Here is a 21,656-nt window from a genome sequence, read left to right as displayed (position 1 = left end):
GAAGGACGTGGGCAAGGGTCGACGGCAGGACAGGCGAGAACGAGGCACAGTGAGGAGGTTGGCAGCAGAGGAGCAGAGGGTGTGGGATGGACTGTAGAAGGAGAGAAGGGAGGTGAGGTAGGAGGGGGCAAGGTGATGGAGAGCCTTGAAGCCGAGAGGGAGGAGTTTTTGCTTGATGCATAGGTTGACAGGAGGCCACTGGAGATTTTTGAGGAGGGGAGTAACATGCCCAGACCATTTCTGTATAAAGATAATCCGGGCAGCAGAGTGAAGTATAGACTGAAGTGGGGAGAGACAGGAGAATGGGAGATCAGAGAGGAGGCTGATGTTGTAATCCAGTCGGGACAGGATGAGAGATTGAACCAGCAAGGTAACAGTTTGGATGGAGTAGGTGAATTTTTCCAAATTTTTTATGAGTCTGCTGCTATCTTCTCCCTGTATAACTTCACCTGCCATAAAAAAGGTATTTTCCCTTGTTTCATTTTTACTCTATTATCTACTCGACTGGGTGCCTCCTTGTTTCTTTGGAATTTGAAGGGCAATTCCATCCGCAACCTTTCCACATCCTTCTTTATTTTTGTGAATTAGATCACGTCCCTTCCTAGTGTTCACCTTTCACAACTGGAGTCCTAATATTTTTGGGCTCTCACCAAGTGGAAATTTCTTCATGATAAAGGTATTTAGAAGCCATGGCTCTCAAGAAGGGCGTTGGGCTGAGCAGCGCTGTCAGAAGAAGCTATAAGAATCAGCACAGAAGCAGCTGTTTGGAGATTTGCCTTGAATGGATGATGGGCACCAGGCAGGCAACCGAGTGCCCAATTCCAGGTGTTGGTTGATTCTAGCTCTTCCACTTAATCGACAAGTAACTGCCAAGAATACAGGAATGAATCAGTAGTGGTGGGAGCAGAAGAGTGGTCTTGGATTCTGTTGGTGGTTAGACAATCAGGGCTGTGATTACTTTAAATTAATTGCCAATTTTAAGATCCCCTTCCTCTATGGCCAGTTCTCAATATAAACCGATCAAATAATCAATGGATGGACTCCACTGTACTAAGCGCTTGGAAGAGCACAATACAATAGGGTTAGTAGACATGGCTCCTGACCTCAAGGAGTTTACCATCTGGTGAGTTCCAATAATTTTCCAAATCGGGATGCAAACTCTCAGAGTCTACTGAGTTTATTTTTAAAAAGAAGTACAGGTCTTTCCAAAAGATCAATTTCAAAATGATTCAAAAGAGCCGTTCATTCCACGGCATTTACTGGATGCCTCCTAAGGGCAGAGCACTGGACTAGTCTCTTTACTGGTCACCAGTAACTACTGATCAAAGTCCAGCATAGCACCCTTGCAGGCAGGGATGAAAAGAGGGTCAGGGAAGCGGAATGGCCTAGTGGATAGAGCTTGGAGTCAGAAAGACCTGGGTTCTAATCCCAGATCCACTACCTGTCTGCTTTGTGACCTTGGGCAAGTCACTTAAATTCTCTGTGCCTCGTTACCTCATCGTAAAATGGGGATTAAGACTGTGGGCCCCATATAGGATAGGGCCTGTGTCCAACCTATTTAGTTTGTATCTACCCTGTGCTTAGAACAGTGCATGACACACAGTACATACTTAACAAAAACCATCATCATCAATTGTGATAAAGAATCCAGAGCTTGAAATATGCAACCCATAAAGGGAAATCCATGGCTTTTCCACAGTTGTAAATACGTCTGTCTTCTGAGGTTCATCCAGAGTTATTTACTTATACTCCTAAATTCAACTCAGCAGGCAAGGGTTATCATTCAACCACAACTTCCACATTCATATACAACTTAAATTATGCTCTAGACCCAACCAATAGTTGGGTCTAGAGCATAATTGAAGTTCTACCTAAAATTGGGAAGCAGCGTGGTCTAATGGAAAGCACATGGACTTGGGAATGAGAAGACCTGGATTCTAATCCTGGCTAAGCCACTTTCCTGCTGTGGGATCCTGGACAAGTCATTTAACTTCTCAAAGCCTCAATGTCCTCATCCACCATAAAATGGGGATTCAATACCTATTCTCGCTCTTACTTAGTATGTGAGCCTGTTGTGGGGCAGAGGCTGCATCCAACCTCCTTACCTAATATTTACCTCAGTGCTTAGAACAGTGCTTGTTAAATAAGTACTCAGCAAATACCACACTTACTATTATTATCATTAAACCAATATGCCATCATTACTTTCTAATCAAAAACTATCAAATTTCAGCTCATTTCTTTTTTTAAAAAATGCAAATACAAGCAGTGATTTAAATGTAAAGGTTTGTTTGTTCAAAGGAACTTAGAGTGCACAAAATAGCACCCTTCACATATGCACTCACTACATCTAAAATTGTGAAAATATTGATGTAAAAATTTGAGTCAGTTGCTTTATTTCCAAAGCTCTTGCTCCCCTGCTTCTCTGTCCAACTACCACAAAATGACAGTTTTCTGCCTAGAGCATGCAGTTACCTATGGATGGGTTGGGTCAGCTGGAATGAAACCAACCATAAACTGAAAACTACTTATAGAGACTTTAAATACATATCATTTATTGCTATTTTATAAAACTGGAGTGTTTCCACAAGCAAATAATTACTACTAAAATCAAGTGATTTTTGCCCACCAAAACAAGTGAAAGAACCTTCAGTGAAGATTGAGGACATGTGTCTTTGTGTGTGTATGTGTTTTTTGGAAGGAAGAAGGGTGCCCACACACTTTTCACTTCACTGCAAATTGTAAACTAGAATGCCTTATTTCCACCTCGTTGACTCACTTACCCAGATTTTGGAGTATCCATGGCTTTTTGCCTTTGCTTATTCCCTTGTCTGTGATATTTCACAGCATTTTAGAAGTTCCCCTTGAGATTAGTTGGGGAGATTTCTTAGGGGAACTCCAAATTCAGTCAATGCTATTTGTTGAGAGCTTACTGTGGGCAGAGCAATTGGGAAAATTCCTTGTGAAGGCCAAGAAATAAAAACTAATGATTAACTTGGGGTCTGTAATAATCTTTGAATTACTTTCATGGATATACTGCTAGCATACATATAGTCAGTAGATGGGTTGTAATTAAGAACTCCTGCAACAAACTGTAATATTACTTTTTGTTGGTGTTGAATTCTCTCTTCTTCCAAAGTCTGAGTGAGTTTTGCATTGTCATCTAAAGCTTTCAACAGCTGCTGGTCAGGAGCAGAACTCTGCAACAGAAGGTGGCTTTGTCTCTTAAGCTTGTTTTGTTCAATGAACATCTGCAAAAATTACAAAACAAAGAAATACACAAATGGATCCACTTAAACTCTCAACTACAATTTGACTAAATGAAATAAAATAAAGCCAATTGAACTTTCCATTTCAAAAATATGAAACATTATCTTAGTGCATTTTTTTTTTAACACAAATGGTTTATTTCTAAATATTCCAAAGGAACACTCATCGGGAGTGTGATCTTGGGCAAGTCATTTAACTTCTCTGTGTTCAGTTGACTCATCTGTAAAGTGGGAATTAATACTGTGTATGGAGTCCCATATGGAACATGGGCTGTGTCCAACCTGATTACTCTGTACCCCAGTTCTTAGTACAGAGTATGGCACATAGTAAGCCTTTAAATATCAAAACACTCTGCCTCAACAAAACAGCAACAAAGATGCAAAATAAGTTACACACATATTTCCAGTTAGAACTCTCCCCTAGAGCATTTTTTTAATCTATTTAAGTGAAAATGCATGTAAAATCATGTTCAGGTTCAAAAGACAGTTCTGTAGCAATAGAGTGGTCTTCTCAGGAAATCATCTGAATCTTGGGCCCGTGAATAGTGACACTGATAATCATTTTCAAGACCAATATTCATTTCTACCATATACCTAATCACCTAACTTCCAACCAGTTTTATCTTATTTCCTAATAAAGACCTACTATCTTTAGTACATCTCTATTCTGGCTATAGCACAGTCTTTTCAATAAGGCCTCTACAACTCACCCAGGCTGATTACTCGTTCTTTGCAAGGGAGGAGAAAGGTTTAACATATCATTGCCATAAGCAATTAAAATGAATTAAAAATGTGTTAGGTGCATGGCAACTCCTTAATTCATTTTTCCATTCTCTGTGGAATCTTCTTTTAAGTAACTGTCTATTCTACTGCTGTGGCCTTCAAGCTCTTTCCCAAGCTCTTTTCTATTTTCACATCACCCTGCAAATAACATATGGAATGCCCTTTTGCACATGACCCTGGCATTTTGATTAAAATCAGCTAAGCTTTTCAGATTGGCAAAGCAGACATATGCAGGTCATTATCTGTTCATGTAATCCCATTATTAGAAGGCTTTTGCTTTGTACACAGGGCTGATACACACTGCAAGACATATTTTTCTTCACAGCAATAAGAGGACAATATTTACTCACTTTCCTTGAAGTCTCTGAAAACAATGACCCCAATATGTGTCAAATTCAATAATTTGGGATTAAACTTGCACTAGAGTAATGCAGCCAGAATGAGTATATTGAAAGATGAGGGGATTGTTTTTACTGCCATTTCATCAATGTTTCTTCGTGCTTCTCCCAATATTTGTAACTAATTTTGGGTCTGGCTGTTTCCCCCATTAGAATGTACGTTCCTTGAGGGTAGGACCCTTATATCTTATATCTACTATACCTTCCCAAGAATCTAGTATGATTCTTTGCACTCCATATATGCTCATTAAATACTAATGGTGATGATGATGATGGACTAACAATCTGATTTTTGAATGCCATACCGCAAATTTATCTTTCAGCCACACCTGGTCCAGGTTCTCCCATCCTCCCTCTCTCTCCACTTCCTTTCCTCCCCCAGCACCTCCTTCCCTCTCCTATGTTACCCTTCAACAGCTGTCCAATCCTTCGGCTTTGCTGAATTCAAAGATCCTAAATAATCTACTGCTAGAGAGTTTGAAGGCTCATATCACAGAACCAAGGGCTCCCAAGCCAACCTTCTAGCTGTACCTCACTCAACTCTCTTGCCTCTATCCCTGTGCTCATGCCATTTCTCCAGTTCAGAACTTCCTCCCTCCCATCAGAGAGCAGCTCCCCCTATACTTAAAGTCCTCTAAAAATCCCACATCCTCCAACAAGATTTCCCTGAATTAATTCCAGAGTACCCCTGAGCTTTGAAATCAACTCTAGCCCTTATTACCTAATTCACACCCCTTGGCACATGTGCATATATGTCTTCTCAATTTGTTTGTTTTTGACTTCATCATCAATATCATCATCATCAATGGTATTTATTGAAAGCTTACTATGTGCAGAGAACTGTACTAAGCGTTTGGAAGAGTACAGTACAACAGTGTTGGCAGATACATTTCCTGTCCACAACAAGCTTACAGTCTAGAAAGGGAGACAGACAGTTATAAATATTTGCATGTTATCACCCACTTTAGTGTAAAATCCTTGTGGGAAGAGAACATGTCACTTTGATATTCTGTACTTCCCAAGCATCCAGTAAGGTGCAGTGTACCAAGCTGGCACTCAGTAAGTGCTATAATTATTACTTCTCATCTTACTCCTCCTGGTATGTAAATTTATTCCAGTGACACCCTTCTAGTTCTCTATTGCCTCTACAACAGTACCCATCCCAATATAGTGCTTTGTACACAGTAGGTGTTCAATCAATATTGATATATTGTTCAGTGTTCAGACTAAGAGCTACCTGCCAGCTATACCAGTGTAGACATGGTAAATTGGAACATAAGTAGGGGAATGTCTATGATACAAATTTTTCTCTAAAAAAGAAAATCCTCCCAAATCCTGTAGTGTATGAGTATGTTTTAACAGCAAAACATCCACTTCTAGTAGGGAATTTGCTAATATCACACCCTAAGGTACAGAAGTTACACACTGGTTCAGTGATATTTCATTGGAAAATGTGGCATTTGAAGATGTACACCAAACTATTCAGTTCATTTCCAGCACTTTATACAGTGCCCTGCGCTTAGTACAGTGCCTGGCACATAGTAGGCACTTAACAAATACCAAAAATAATGCAAAAAAACCTGTTGAGTACCTTTGTTTCCATTACCACTCGAACAAGCTTCACAGTCCATAAGAACAACTGATTCTTACTCACCATGATCATGCTGTCATTCTGTTCATTCCAGCAAATATACAAATCTAAAAAGGTTCTTTCACCAGATAGGGTTCTGCTTTTCTAGAGTTACCCACTTCTTGTGCAAATGACTCTGCTTTCTTTCGGAGGTCCTTTTCCAATTCAAGGTTCACCTGCATTTCTTCATACTCCTCTACAGCCATCACAGATACTATTCAATAGGTAAAGATGAATAATAAACCAGAAAAAAACATTAGAAAATTAATTCCCACTGTTCACATTGTACACCGGATTTGTACTATCACTAATTGTATTTACCTTTGGTAAAAACCTTTCAATTTTCAGTGAACTACATTACCAATTTCTCCTTCTTGAAGCATTCAGAACTTGAAGAAGGATAAAATAAGTAATGTAGTTGAAATTTTTTTGCCCAAGGCAAAGTGGTAAAGTGGGAAAAGCGTGGGTCTGAGAAACCAGTGCTTAGAACAGTGCTTGGCACATAGTAAGCACTTAAATACCATCATCATTATTATTATCATCATCATGAGGCCTAGGATCTTGTCCCAACAATGCCAATGGTCCCCTTTGTAACCTTGGGCAAGTTACATAACTTCTCTCTGCCTCCGTTTCCTCAACTAGAAAGTGGAAATAATAATATCTGTGTTTCCCTACCTCCAGAGATGACATGAGGACAAATGAGTAATGTGAAAATCCTTTGGAAAGACTACAAATTCAAGGTACACTCACTTGTACCACAATGTATGTTTTCAATACATGTTTTGTTTTCAATACATAAGAGAGGCAGCATGATCTAGTGGAAAGAGCATGGGCCTGGGAGTAGGTTCTAATCCCAGCTCCGCACATGACTGCTTTGTGACCTTGGATAAGTCACTTCACTTCTCTGTGCCTCAGTTACCTCATCTATAAAATGTAGATTAAGACAGTGAGTCCCATGTGGGACAGGTACTGTATCCAACCAGATTACTTTGTACCTACCCCAGCATTTGGAATGGTGCTTGGCACATAGTAAGTGCTTAACAAATACCACAATTATTATTATTACTTCGCTTGAGAACTAGGAAATATTGTTCTGACCATGTGACTCTGTTTGATCTTGACCTGCTGTGCTACAGAGAACTAGGGGTGCTATTTTTTTTATTATGAAAGCCATTATAAGGTGTGCTCTCACAGTTTTCTATTGCCAAATAACATCAGCATAATTTATTTGCTACCTTTGGACTTTAGAGGCACATTTGTTACGGGCAATGCTGATGAAAGCAAGGCAGTGATGATGCTAGCAGAAATTAGGTAGTAGGTACATAGCCTTGTGTTGATTTTCCTTTACTTTAGTGCCTCTGCACCAGCAATCTTGACCTGCAAGTCACACCAATAAAACCTAGAAAAGCTTCTATTGACAAATCCTTGCCCACACTGCTCTGTAAATGTACTTCATCCCTGACTGGAAAAGGACTGCTTCCCAGGGCAATAACAAAGAATTTCCCACTCTGGCCTTCTGAATCTGGCAACAGTCAGAGTGTCTGAAGTCAGCCGGGTCACACTATTGCAAGGAGAGAGCTCCCAACTTCCCAACAGCAATTTCATCCTGGCCTGGCAACTGTCTGGATTCTGAGGTCCACAGGATCTGCCTTGTGCAGACTGTACTCCCACGCTTCTGCTGACCATCATGGGAGAGAAGACCCCCATAATGTGGGGAAGCAGCATGGCCTAGTGGATGTAGCACGGACCTGGGAGTCAGAAAGACCTGAGTTCTAGTACCAGCTCCATTACTTTTCTTTTTCTGTAGGAGGTAGGAATTCAAAATGACAGACAAATTGGGTCAAATCTACAAAAAGAAATGAAATTCAACAGGTATAACTGCAAAGCACTTTACTTGGGAACAATCTCCTCCCTCTCCCCCCGAAAAAACATTACTAATACAGGATGGAGAAAAGATTAGTATGGGTTAATAAACCCAGAAGAGAAAAACCTCAGAGCCACTGTTCACCAGGAGCTGAATCAGTGAAGTAGTTCCATTATTTATCCAAATGACCACCATGTTGGTGCAGGCCCTTGCCGCAACCCAGCTTGACTACTTGGCATCAGCCTCCTCACTGATTTCTCTGTCTCCAGTCTCTCTCCTTCCCTGCCCATTCTTCAATCTCCTGTCCAGTCATGTCTAAAAGCATACACAACTCCCCACTCCTCAAAACCCTTCAGTGGTTGCCTAGCCATCTCTGCATCAAACAGAAGCTCCACACTACAAGCTTTAAGGCACTCAATCTGCTCTCCCCATCCTACCTAACCTCACCTCTCCCCACTATAAACCATCCCACACATTTCACTCTTCAAACACCGGTCTACTTCTTGCACCTCAATCTCATATCTCTCATCACTGACACCTTGCTCACATCCTCCCTGGGACACCTATCTTGCCTACCTTCAAGGCCATACTAAAGTCATATCTCATCCATAATCTTTAAGCTTGTCATGAGCAGGGAACATGTTTAATTGTTGTATTGTGCTCTCCCAAGTGCTTAGTACTGTGCGCTGCATATAGTAAGTTTCAATAAATATAATTGATTGATTGATGAAGCCTTTCCTGACTAAATTTTCAACCCGTTACTCTAGTCTCCCTACCTTCAGCTTCACCTATGTACTAAGCACTTTGATAGTCACACCTCACCCACACAGCACTTCTGTACCTGTGCTAATACTCTGCTACTTCCCCACCTGTAAATTATTTTTAAAATGTCTGTGTCCCCCACTAGTATAAGCTCCTTAAGGACAGGGTTCATACCTACCAACTCTACTGTACTCTCCCTTTCAAGTGCTGAACAAACCACAGGAAGTTGTGTCTTCTACCATTCCCAATGTATCAGGTGGGAGAACAGAAGGAGTGAGCAGGATTCCCAAATGCCATAACAGTGCACTCTGAAGGTGATCAATTAAAAACTGATGGAGTGGTGTTGCAGAAGCAAACTGGGCTTCAGGAGTGGGGTGAACCTTTCCTCCCCCTCTCAATCTTTAAGACTTGCTGCAACGCCAGAGTGGAGACAATTGGTGGGCCTGGTTTAGAAGGGATACTTGAGAGTGGCATGGCGCTGTGGATAGAGCACAGGACTGGGAGTCAAAAGGTCATGGGTTCTAATCCTGACTCCGCCACTTGTCTGCTGTGTGGCCTTGGGCAAGTCACTTCACTTTTCTGTGTCTCAGTTACCTCATCTGTAAAATGGGGATTGAGACTGTGAGCCCCATGTGGGACAGGGACGGTATTCACCCAGTTTGCTTATATCCACCCTAGTGCTTAGTAAAGTGCCTGACACATAGTAAGTACTTAAATTCTACAATGATTATTACTAAGCATGACTACAGTTTAATATTTTACAAAACTTTTCATGCAGTTTTTTTTACTGCTTTTCACCCCAAATTTTAGATTAACATAACATTTCTGATATGCAGACAACAAACTCTCACATACCTCATCATCTAGTACCCACATTTGCAGACAAGTGAAATTCAGTTCACTGCGAATCCGAGTTATTGACCACAGAATCAGAAAGGAGACGTAAGTGTCCCCTTTTCCTCCCAGAAACTTTTATATTTTAACGCATTAATGCTAATTTCCAAATGCATACATTTATGAAAACATGGCTCTTTGTAAATGGAAATGCTATAGTTTTCTCTTTATATGAGACAAACTTCAAATGAGATTGTCGATAAAGAAATGTCATTTCACAAATATTGTCATCAAATAATAATAGAGAGATATTACATCCTCCTCTTAGTAAGCAAAGAAAGAAAAAATAAAACAAGCTGTATCACATTTTCCTCTGAAGAAAGCATTGAGTGGAAACACGTACATACCTCTATTGCATTTTTCCAAGACTTTTCTCTGCTCAAGAACTTCTGAATTCAAAACAGCTTTTTCTTGCTTTACATTATTTACCTAAAAGGATTGTGAAATAATTTTAAAAGAGTTAAAAAAAAATCCTTCACATTTCAGTGTACAACATAGCATATGGTTATGTGTGATTTTGAAATTCTTGGCTTTCTTCAAAAAGGAGTTACAATTTAGAGTTGAAATTCAGCTTAATGTAATTTTATTTTGAAAACTAACTGTTTCTACCTTTCTAAAGCTTTTTGCTCTGTTCAAGCCATCCATGGCAAGTACAAATATGTTGTAAAATTTAGCTTTATCACCCAATTATTTATCTTTTATTTTATCAGCTCTACCATTCACACTCACAATTACTTTCTGGTTAGAGAAAATGTCATATTAGCTCCAGATTTTCTATATATGAGATATTGAAAATATTTGAACAAAACACTCTGTAGATCATGACATGATTACCTTGTGTCTACTTCAGCACTTACTACAATGCTTGGCACACAGTCAACACTCAACAAATGCCACAGTTATCATTATCATCATGATATTAAGAATTCATGCTATGAAAGGAGCTGAAATCCTATGGACCACAATCTGATATAGGAAGCAATTTTTATTCCCCTTAAGAATTAGACCAGATTTAATAAGTTTAAGTTTTTAAGTTTATCCTTCCACCATTTGGGGGATGGGAGGATTGGGGAAAGAAGAAAGAAAGTATTCTATCCATTTTTGCCTGAATGAGGCATTATTTGAAACTCTCCATAAGTGCGAAGTTTGGAAAAAGCCTCATGCAAAATGTAACACTTAAATGGCAGAAGAGTTTTCATCAAATCTAACCATTTTTCAAGGCTTTGTCACCATCCATTCTCCTGCCCTGAAGCAGAAAAACATTATTATCACTCCTCTCTCTCCTTCCATTACTGGTCTTTAACATCTCTAATGAAGGACATACCCCAAACACCTCAGAATCTCCCAGTCAGCACCTGCTGCCTCTTCTTGCCATGAACAAATCTAATTGAGAAAGCTATCAACCAGAGGAGAAATACACCCTAAAAACAATCATTTTTCATCTTCATGGTTACTTGCCTACATATCTGCAGGTGGACTTGGTGATTGCAGAGAAGAGGGGGGAAAAGGTTAAAAACCAAACTTGATTCTTAGATCAGAACACAATTAACTTCACAACTGAATATCTCCAACCCAGCCAGACTGAAAAAGTCCTTGGAAAACACCAATGGTTTTGCCTTTAGTGCTACAATACATACTTCTTCAATTACTTCTACAAGTTTGCACCTCAGGTTTTCCAGTTCAATAGCTAATGTCTTCTTTTCCTCCTGAATGGATATAATTTGATCTCGAAGTTCTGCATTTGCAAGGAGAGTAGGGGTGGGAGTGATAAAAGAAAACATTTGGTGTTTAAAATAAAAGAAGACACCACCACAAAGGAAACAATACAAAATACCAGTTTGAGCATGCTTACAGGTGAGGTCCCTCAATTACTGAGTGTAAACAATTCTGAGTTAAATTTCTAAAAAGTGTAACATACGCATCCACCATACAGTTACTAATACTAATCTCTTTATGTCAGGGAAAGTCAACAATCCAATAATTTGACCTCTGTTTGCTTGCAGTCTACTAAGCCTGTAGTCTACAAAAACACACGGTATTTTGAAAAAAGGTCATTTTAAATGCCTGACAGCCAGAAAAAAAATAAAAAATTACATATTATACTGATTTCAATGTGATTTCATAATGGTCATGAAATCCTTAAAAGGATAATCTAAGCAAGGGCATATAAAGATTAAATTTAAAGAAATAATCCAAAATAGTTGACAATTCATAGCTCTAAAATAGAGCAATTACCCTGTGAAAGCAGCATGGCCCAGTGGATAGAGCATGGGCCTGAGAGTCAGAAGGACCTGGGTTCTAATCCTGATCCATCACTTGTCTGCTGTGTGACCTTGGGCAAGTCTCTTCATTTCTCTGTGCCTCAGTTACCTCACCTGCAAAATGGGGATTAAGACTTTGAGCCACACGTGGGGCATGGACTGTGTCCAATCTGATTAGCCTGTATCTACCCCAGCACCAATACAGTGACACAGAGTAAGGGCTTAACAAATATCATAAAAAAGGTAATTTCAATTATTGTCCCATCGGATCTGACAGTGCTTATGTTTCTTAAATTTACTCTGTATTTTATATGTTACAAAAAATTATGGATATCTGCTCGAAAGAAAACAGGACAGAAAGAAATACCAAAGTATGGTTTTCAGTTAAAGATGCTATGTCTGTTGAACTATTGCAAATAAATAGGCAAATTGGTACATTTAAGTTAACATTCTACCCTAAAGATTTCCCTCCCAAACACCTTCAGAGATTTCGATCTTATCCACTGCTATCGGCTTCGTACCACTCCTACCTGGTTTTCTCCTAAAAATGGGAATGAAAGCATATTAGCATCTAATATAGACCACCAAGGGACAGGGACCAAATCTAATTTCCAACTCTATATTCTTCCCAGTGCTAAGAACAGAGTCCTGCACACAGTAAGTGCTCAATATATACTTTTACTATTATTATCAGGATGAAATATTAACAAGTAAATGTTTTTGAAAACAATTATTTTATATATTTGGCTAGAAATATTTCTCTCCTTTACCCTTTTGAATATTTTAATTCATAAAATAGTAACAGTAATAATAATGATCAATATCATTATTATTATTTATGTATTTACTAAATACTTAAGATGTGCCAGGCATTGTACTGAGTGCTGGGGGAGATACAAGGTAATTGGGTGGTACATAGTCCGTGTCCCACATGGGGCTCACAGCCTTAATCTCAATTTTACAGAAGAGGTAACTTTGGCCAGAGAAGTGACTTGCCCAAGTTTACCCGGGAGACAAGTCGTAGAGCCAGGATTAGAACCCAGGTCCTCCTGATCCCTCTAGACTGTGAGCTTGTTTTGGGCAGGGAATTTGATGTTATATAGCACTCTCCCAGGCACTTAGTACAGTGCTTTGCCCACAGTAAACACTCAATACGATTATTTTTATTATTATTATTCCTGGCCCATGCTCTACTAGGCAACACTGCTTCCTGAAGATTATTTCTGATTTAGAAAAAGAATGGATATTAATTTTTACGCCACTTCCTCACTCAGTGGTATTCACCCAGATGTATTAGAAAAATAGCCTGGCCTACTGGAAAGACCAAGGGCCTGGGAGTTAGAGGACCGTGTTCTAATCCTGGCTCTGCTGTATGACCTTAGGCTAGTCACTTAACTTCTCTGTGCCTCAGTTCCCTCATCTGCAAAATGGGGATTCAGTAACTGTTCTCCCTCCTACTTAGACTGAGCGACCAATGTAGGACCTGCAATTCCTGTATCTACCCCAGTGCTTACTACAGTGCTTGGCATACAGTAAGCACTTCACAAATACAACATAATTAAATAATTATAAACTAAATGCACACTGACTGATGCCAGTATTATGTGAAAGGAAGTGGTCAAATAGAACCGCCACTGCAAATTTCTACATTATTTACTCACACTTTATTATAAAAATATCAGGACTGAACATGTATCTTGTGAAATATACACAAACTCTGAAAATGGGAAGAAACACTTTGATCTACATTGTCTTCCCTTTTACCTGTGATACCTAAAGTACTAGGAAACTGGAGTTTGGGGATCAGAAGCAGCATGGTTTTTGGAAAGAGGAATCAGGAGAACTGGATTTTAATCCCAGCTCTATCCTCTTGCCTGCTGTGTGACCTTGGGCAAGTCGCTTAACTTCACTGTGCTTCAGTTACCTCAGCTGTAAAATGGGGATTGACACTGTCAGCCCCAAGTGGGACAGGGACTGTATCCAACCCTACTGACATATATCGACCCCAGAGCTTAGTACAGTGCCTGGCATATGGTAAATGCTTAACAAATAACATCATAATAATAATAATCACTATTATTATTATTGCTTCCTCTAAAAAGGATTGGTAAAAATCTTTGGATTAAAAGTAAACTTTTGAAACTAACATACCCCTTCCACCTCTGGGGATTTGGATGGATAGAAAGGCAAATTCCATCTGAGAACTTAGGTTCGCACTCTCTAGGGATGAAACATCCCTGAATGAGAGAGAAAGACCCTGCAAAACCACTAAACCAGGCAACAGGAAGATTCTTGAAATTAAGAGGAATAACAGAGGTTGCAAATGGTGAAGCAAACCTCTACCTAATTAAATTGGCATTTTGACACTCTCAGAAACCAAGGTAAAGAAGGCATTAAGGGAATAATAGCAGGAAAGATGGGAAATAGGAGTGTGCAAGAAATCCTTGAATCAACAGTATTGGACTGACCATGTCTGAAATAATAATCATTCAGAATTTCTCCATGGTTTAAGATAGTGCTTTGCACAAAGTACTTAAGTGGAACTACAATAAGAATAATGAAATCGAGCTATTACACTATTTATCAATGAGTAAAAGTCTCCCTATGTGTGACTTGCTTATTTTTTATGGTATTTTTTAGCGCTTACTACATGCTAGTTACTTTAATAAGCACTGGAGTAGATACAAGCTAATCAGGTTGGCTACAGTTCATGTCCCACAGGGGGCTCACAGTCTTAATTCCCATTTTACAGATGAGGTAACTGAGGACAGAGAAATTAAATGACTTGCCCACAGTCACACAGCAGACAAGTGGCAGAGCCAGGATTAGAACCCAGGTCCTTCTCAGGTGACTGTGAAACCCATATGTAATTCTGGAGGTCACAATACTGATTCTAGATACTATACAGAGTACGGATGTGCTTAAGGTATGGAAATATATCAACACGGTTCTCAGATTTAGTATGGAATCCTACCTTTGATTTGTTGCTGACATTGAACAGAATCACAGGTTTCAGAGGCTCCCTCTGTTTCTGTGGTTGACTCTTCATCATCAATATTTATCTCTTCAGTTATGACATCTGGCCCCAGTTTGGCCATATATAACATGCTAATTCTTTTTAGTGTTTTGTTTTCTTTATTCAACTAGAACAAAATATTCAGTTCATGTCAAAGTTAGTTTAGCAGCCATAAAAATCTCATTTAAAAAATCTTTAAATAAGTTAGCCAGTCACACAATACATGTTTTGGTAAGGTATGGGCCAGATCATATTTGGATATATTTGTTATATGTATCCCAGTTATATCATTGTGTTGTACTATCCCAAGAGCTTAGTACAGTGCACTGCACAAAGTAAGGAGTCAATAAATACAATTGAAGTCGCCTCTGGCCAGATCCCTAGGTTTGGAAGTGTTGTGGTGGAGCCCACGTGTGATCAAGGGAGATCCCAAATATATGGATTAAAGACATCACTAGACTATAAGCTCCTTGTAGGAAGGACTCCTGTGCACTGTACTCTCCCAAGTGCTTAGAACAGTGCTCTCCACATAGTAAGCACTCAATAATTGATCCACTGATTGATGGACAATTTCTGAGCCAGGACTGCAGGCTTTCTTCATGGAGCTATAGGGGAGTGGGAAGATGTCAAGGAACGCCGCACTCACTTCCATAGTGTGAGACCTCATTGAGATCTTTAGTTGGGCATAAGACACAGAAGGCATTTTCATCAATATAGCAAGGAAGCCCTAATCTTTTTCACATCACCCTCTCGGCACTCTTCAAGGCCCCAAACAACAGGAGGAGAGACCCGAGGTCCCATTCATTCATTCAATCATATTTATTGAGTGCTTACTGTGTGCAGAGCACTGTACTAAGCGCTTGGAAAGTACAAGTTGGTGACGTATAGAGATGGTCCCTGCCCAACAACGGGCTCACAGGAGTCGAGCAGCAGGAGGAGACTTGGAAGAATGGGCAGGATTCCCACCCCACCATAATCATGTAGTGGATAGAGCACAGGTGTGGGAGTCAGAAGGTCTTGGGTCCTAATCCCAGCTCTGACACTTGTCTGCTGTGTGGGCTTGGGCAAATCACTTAATTTCAATGTGCCTCAGTTATCTCATCTGGAAAATGGGAATTAAGACTGTGAGCCCTATGTGGGACAGGGACTTGTGTCCAACCTGATTTGCTTGTATCCACCCCAGCACTTAGCACATAGTAATGCTTAACAAATACAATAATAATATTTACTATTATTATTATTGATAATTGCTTTCTCTGAAAAGGATTGGTAACGTGTGGTTGTAGTCCCAACTTCTGGGGGCCTATATTCACAGGGGTGACCAGAGGGACAAAAGTCCAAGGATGTCGTGGAAATTTTTCTTGAAACCCATCAATTATGTTTGGTTTTTTTGTGGGTCAAAAGTAAAATGCCATTTTATACAAGAAGTGACATGGAAAATACAAGTCACTGTTTAAAATAGTGTTTCAAAATTCAGAGCAGTATAAGATCAAAGATTTTCATTTCTCTTCTTGATTAACTTTTTTTGTTCAGCTTGGGGCCCTTCACACAAGCAATCCTTCCATGTATTCATTCATTCATTCATTCACTTGCATTTATTGAGTGCTTACTCTGTGCAGAGCACTGTACTAAGCGCTTGGGAAGTACAAGTCGGTAACATATAGAGATGGTCCCTACCCAACAACAGGCTCACAGTCTAGAAGGGGGAGACAGACAACAAAACAAAACATGTAGACAGGTGTCAAAATCGTCAGAGCAAATAGAATTAAAGCGATATGCATATCATTAACAAAATAGTAAATATTTACAAGTGATAGAGTAATACATCTGTATAAATACATATATATATATATATATATATATATAGGTGCTGTGGGGAGGGGAAGGAGGCAGGGCGGGGGGATGGGGAGGAGGAGAGGGAAAAGGGGCCTCAGTCAGGGAAGGCCTCCTGGAGGAGGTAAACTCTCAGTAGGGCTTTGAAGGGAGGAAGAGAGCTAGCTTGACAGATGTGTGGAGGGAGGGCATTCCAGGCCAGGGAAAGGACATGGGCCGGGGGTCGACAGTGGGACAGGCGAGAACGAGGTACAGTGAGGAGGTTAGCGGCAGAAGAGCGGAGGGTGTGGGCTGGGCTGTAGAAGGAGAGAAGGGAGGTGAAGTAGGAGGGGGCGAGGTGATGGAGAGCCTTGAAGCCGAGCTATGTATACCCATGGTATTTTCAACTAAGTTTTAATTGAACAGTTTTTCTAGAGACAGTATCTCTGAGTACAGAAATCATCAGCTTTGCCTTTCAACTCCTACATTCCTTGTCAAATGACTTTCAAACAATATTGATGATCTACAATGAACCATGTCCAAATCAGGACTTGTCTCTGTAGCCTGCTGTCAAGTGGTCGCCATCAAAGATTCCCCATTTTACAAAATTACTGGCTCAAGGTCAAGCAAACTACAGCTTTCATAATGTGATTTCTGACTTAAAACATGCTTTTATTGCCACTGGTGGATTACATGTTTACTGTCTGAGAGCTGTTATTCAGACCAATTAGGCAAGAAAGCTGAATTTTCATTTCAATTAGTCAATTTCATTAGGGACAACTATTTCTATCAATTTCTGTATTAATAGTATGACACTCATTATTCAGAAACAATCTATGTTAATAAGCTTCTACACAAACTCCTAGCTGAGAACTCCTCAACTCTCTGCTGTAACTGAAGCCTTCACTATGTGGAAATGCATAAATAATTTATCCTGGGCAAATTTTGAATATTTTCAGTAATATGCAAAGTAAGAAATCAATCCAACTTTAAATTTGAAAACTTGGACCACTTATGTATTTAATCTACCTTTGATAATTTAACAAGTACATTCTAGGGGAAAAAAAAGATCTGCCTCCATCCTACACATGACAACTTTTTTTAAATACATAGAAATACTAAGGTTTAGGACAACAGAAATTAAATATTACTTGACATTAAATTCATGTTAATATGCTTAGAGGCATTAAGAAGCTAATTTCAAACCTTAGGTTACTCTGGTCCACATAATGAATATGACGTGGCTGCGGCATGAGGATATAGAGTGATGATTCATTCCTCAAGTTCAAGTATCAAGAAAATCTCAATGATGTCTCCCAAATTTGCCTCCATAGCTATGGTATCACTTGCCCAGTTGTTCTGCCTACAGGCGTTGAATTGGATGTGGTATTGAAACTGAACTCTCTTAAGTGGGGCTTAACTACTGCAATTCACCCCCCTCAAAAATTGTCACAAACTTTAAAGATGCAACCACTTCTTCAAACACTGGGATACAACAAAAAACAAAAACTTAAAGGGTTTTCCCTCCCAAGGTGACATCAAAAAAGCCAAGACAAAAGCCACATCATCTTAGGGCAGTCCTGAACCCATCGTGGGTTTGTGCCACTTGTTCCAATAGAAGGTCGGAGGAAATTGGATACCTGCATGGCTGTGTACTAATAAGGACCAGGTTACACGATGGAACAATCGGTGTCTTTTTTTTTTTTCTTAAGCAGTCAATGTGTTTCGCTCTGAACCTTGCTGGAAAAGAACTGAAGGGGAACTAGTCCCACACACCAATTCATTTCCTTCCTCAGCTCCTGATTCAACGTCTTGTGAATTCTAATGTAGTGTCGTTATGCAAACAATTAAGTAAATACCTCCAGAAAGTACACTGCTAATGCATCTGAATTAAAGATATTTCTTATCGGTGGGATTACTGCCACATCCGAGGAAGTAATTCGTGGGGCAAAGAGAAATTCTGTCAGCATTGCTAATGAAAATTTGGTTGAAAATTGCTGTAATCCATTTTCTGATGAAGTGGCTCAGATGCATTTTACCCAACGAAAATCATATAAGACAGAGATTTTAAAAAAGTTCTTTAATAATAATGTACTTCTGATGAGATGGAATATAGAAAATTACACACTTGGTAAATTCATCAGCTAGAAGCAATCAGCAGAGCAGTGGAGGTCACCTTTAGCATGCCCTATGTTTGCATTCACAAACAGTCACCTGAAATTCAATGCCTGTGGCTGACTTTTCCTCTTGCTTCACACACTGAAAACACTATTCTCTTATGTCATCCCGGGATGGTCTTAAACTTGCTAATCATTTAATACAAATCCAAACAAATTGGGAAGCAACGTTCAACTGATTACTAGGGGAACCATGTTCCAAAGTCAAAAAACACAGACACTGCACTGAAACAAGCAGTTAAAATGTTTTTTTCTTAAACATAACAAAAATGTCTAGAATCATTATCATTATGTCCAAGTAGTCACCTCTCCCAATGATTCAATACTAAAAATTCGATTTGAGGACCATGTGAACAAAAAGACAAGGAAGAGGAAGATAAAATGTCTGGTTAGGGAGGCAAGAGTATGCAAAAATTGAAGGAAATTGTTTAAGTATTCTCACCTTTGTTGCCAGAGCTTCAGCACTTTCACGGCATGTCTTTTCTATCTCAAGATGGTTCTGCATAAAATTAACTTCCTCAATAACCATGTGAGAAACTGGAGAGGGGAAAAAATGTTTACAACATTCAAAAATTAGTCAGCCATTGCAAAGATTCCATGCATCTTGTCCCGTGATTGTGAATACTTGAATTATTTGCTAGCCTTATACAGAAAATTTGAACTCAATCAATTCCTTGAACAGAAAATGCGGAAGAAAAAACTAAAAAAAGAGGCTTTGTAATCAACAACAAATATATTGGCAGCTTTACAGACAGCAACAAAATGCTTTTGAAAATTCTATCAGTGCTTTTTTCTTCAAGAAGAAAAGGTCTTGAAAGTGTTAATTATCAGGTCTGAGTCCGGCTGAGAGACTGGGAGAAGGGGTAAGAGTGGAGCTGGGAAACTCTGATAAAAGATGTTTGTGATGGAAGGGTGAGGTGGCTCTTTAAAACAAATAAAAATCTCTGCCTCTTACTTTTCCTGGACTTGGTGCTTGCCCTTCTACTGTTCTATTAGTATTTATTAATCTCCCACCTTTCCCACTAACATAGCTAAAGAGAACTGTTCATTCAGAAAAAAAAAATGATCATATAAACAGCTGTTTCTCTAATATAAAACACTCATCCCTCAGAAAAACAGGTACAGATGAAACCTAGAAGAATACATAGACAAGAATTTAATTTTAGTTGCACTAAGGAATTTTTTTCAAAGTGTTCATAAATTACATGATGCTAGGAGTGGCCCTGTAGCATATTAAACAAGTCCATGCCAGGAAGAAATCTAATCCTAAATTGGGAGGGAGGGGTCATAGAGATGATCAGACTTTAAATTTCAGGGTGAAAAAGGCTGAAATAATACTTCTTTAAGCACAACATTGTCAAAATAAGCAAAATGAATACTACTTAAATGCTTCAGTCATACTTTTAAAATACCCATTTGAAAAATTTTAATTTCATTTTGCTACAATAATTCCTGACGGGGGGAATGTATTCATTCCCAGAAATCCAGAATAATTCTAAACTTCAGTAATTCTCTGTACCGCAAAGAAGAAAAAACTCTTTTCTACCTTGCTCTTAATTGAAAAAAATGTTCATGTCACAGCTCAAACTGTACAGGTATAAATGTGTTAAATCTGATGGTCAAAAGTCATTGAACACTCAAACCTAAAACTTGCCCATTTAGACCACAAGCACTGAGCTTCGCATAGCACAACTAGAGAATCTTTTTGCTTCATTTAAACTTAATTAACCTGTAATCATGATTAAACTCGGGGGAAAGAGACATCTCCAAATTGAACACAAAAATGTATTACTTCCTAAGTCTGTCCAAAGTTCCTATTATGTTAATATTCAAATTCATAAAGCAGCGCTAAGTGGCCAGACACATCTCTAACCTTGACATTTTTTTCAGGGGTAATAATCTGCAGCAAATTCAGGCCAACCAAAAACCACTTAACTAATTAGTAGTTGCAGTCACCGAGAAAAACATGAATCAACACTGTTATTACAAGTGGCACATTTGAGTGGCATCTAATTATGACTTGATGAGCTCGATACTTGCATTATCAACATTACTACTGCATCCCATCAGGGACTAAAAGCTGCTGATGGCATTGACTGAGAGAAACTCCCACTCAATGGTAACGCAGTACCCAACAACCCAATTGGCAGGCACACCCTCACTAAATGACACGTTAAGCGTAATTACTGGTAGACATTGTAAATAAACAGGATTGGAAGTGAAAATTGTACCAAGTGCACAAGACACAATCTGACACATTGGAAGTGGCAGCCTTAATTGAGAGTTTCTTTGACTGCTCAAGATCATTTCAACTGCATTTCTCGGAGGACAGTGATTATAACTGTGGAGACAGACGGCATAATGCTATCAGCACTGCTGACAGAGCAGTGAATTAAATTGTATCTGCTGTTGTGTGAAAGCCTTGATGAGAGGTACAGATGCCTTAGTGGTCTTATCATTATAACACAATGGTCATGTTGTCATCAACCTTTCTGGCTCCAATTGAAAAGAAATGATTGTGTGTTGACGCTCCCCCCCCTCGGCCCCCCTCCCACCTCACCACCCCCTCTTCCTTTCTATCTCTTGCGCTGAATAGAACCAATTTTCAGAGAGCTATGAAATCACGCAATAGGCCCTAAAATGCAGCTGCTTGGCATACAAACGGGTCCCCATTAAACTGGAATCACACACAATATGTGTTTATGCCAGAAGAACAAATAGAAGCTGAGAACAGGCCAAGTTTATTCACAGACACAAAGCCCATGTAGCTCTTCATCAATATAATTGCCT

General features: G+C 39.4%; 1 protein-coding gene across 2 annotated transcripts in view; it reads right to left on the bottom strand.

Moving 5' to 3' along the window:
- SHTN1 (shootin 1) overlaps window positions 1-21,656 on the bottom strand; it is a 117,255-nt gene that overhangs the window by 52,536 nt on the left and 43,063 nt on the right. For both annotated transcript variants that reach the window (XM_038757686.1, XM_038757687.1), the window contains exons 4-9: window positions 19,309-19,403; window positions 14,836-15,004; window positions 11,238-11,335; window positions 9,948-10,029; window positions 6,200-6,294; window positions 3,105-3,251 (exon numbers count right to left, since the gene is read on the bottom strand). In XM_038757686.1, the coding sequence (XP_038613614.1) occupies window positions 3,105-3,251; window positions 6,200-6,294; window positions 9,948-10,029; window positions 11,238-11,335; window positions 14,836-15,004; window positions 19,309-19,403 (686 nt within the window). The remainder of the gene's footprint in view (window positions 1-3,104; window positions 3,252-6,199; window positions 6,295-9,947; window positions 10,030-11,237; window positions 11,336-14,835; window positions 15,005-19,308; window positions 19,404-21,656) is intronic.

The sequence above is a fragment of the Tachyglossus aculeatus genome, chromosome 16 (assembly GCF_015852505.1).
Source record: "Tachyglossus aculeatus isolate mTacAcu1 chromosome 16, mTacAcu1.pri, whole genome shotgun sequence".
NCBI classification, from domain to species: domain Eukaryota; kingdom Metazoa; phylum Chordata; class Mammalia; order Monotremata; family Tachyglossidae; genus Tachyglossus; species Tachyglossus aculeatus.
The sequence above is the reverse complement of the archived record's forward strand: the minus strand, read 5'-3'. Positions and strand labels throughout refer to the sequence as shown.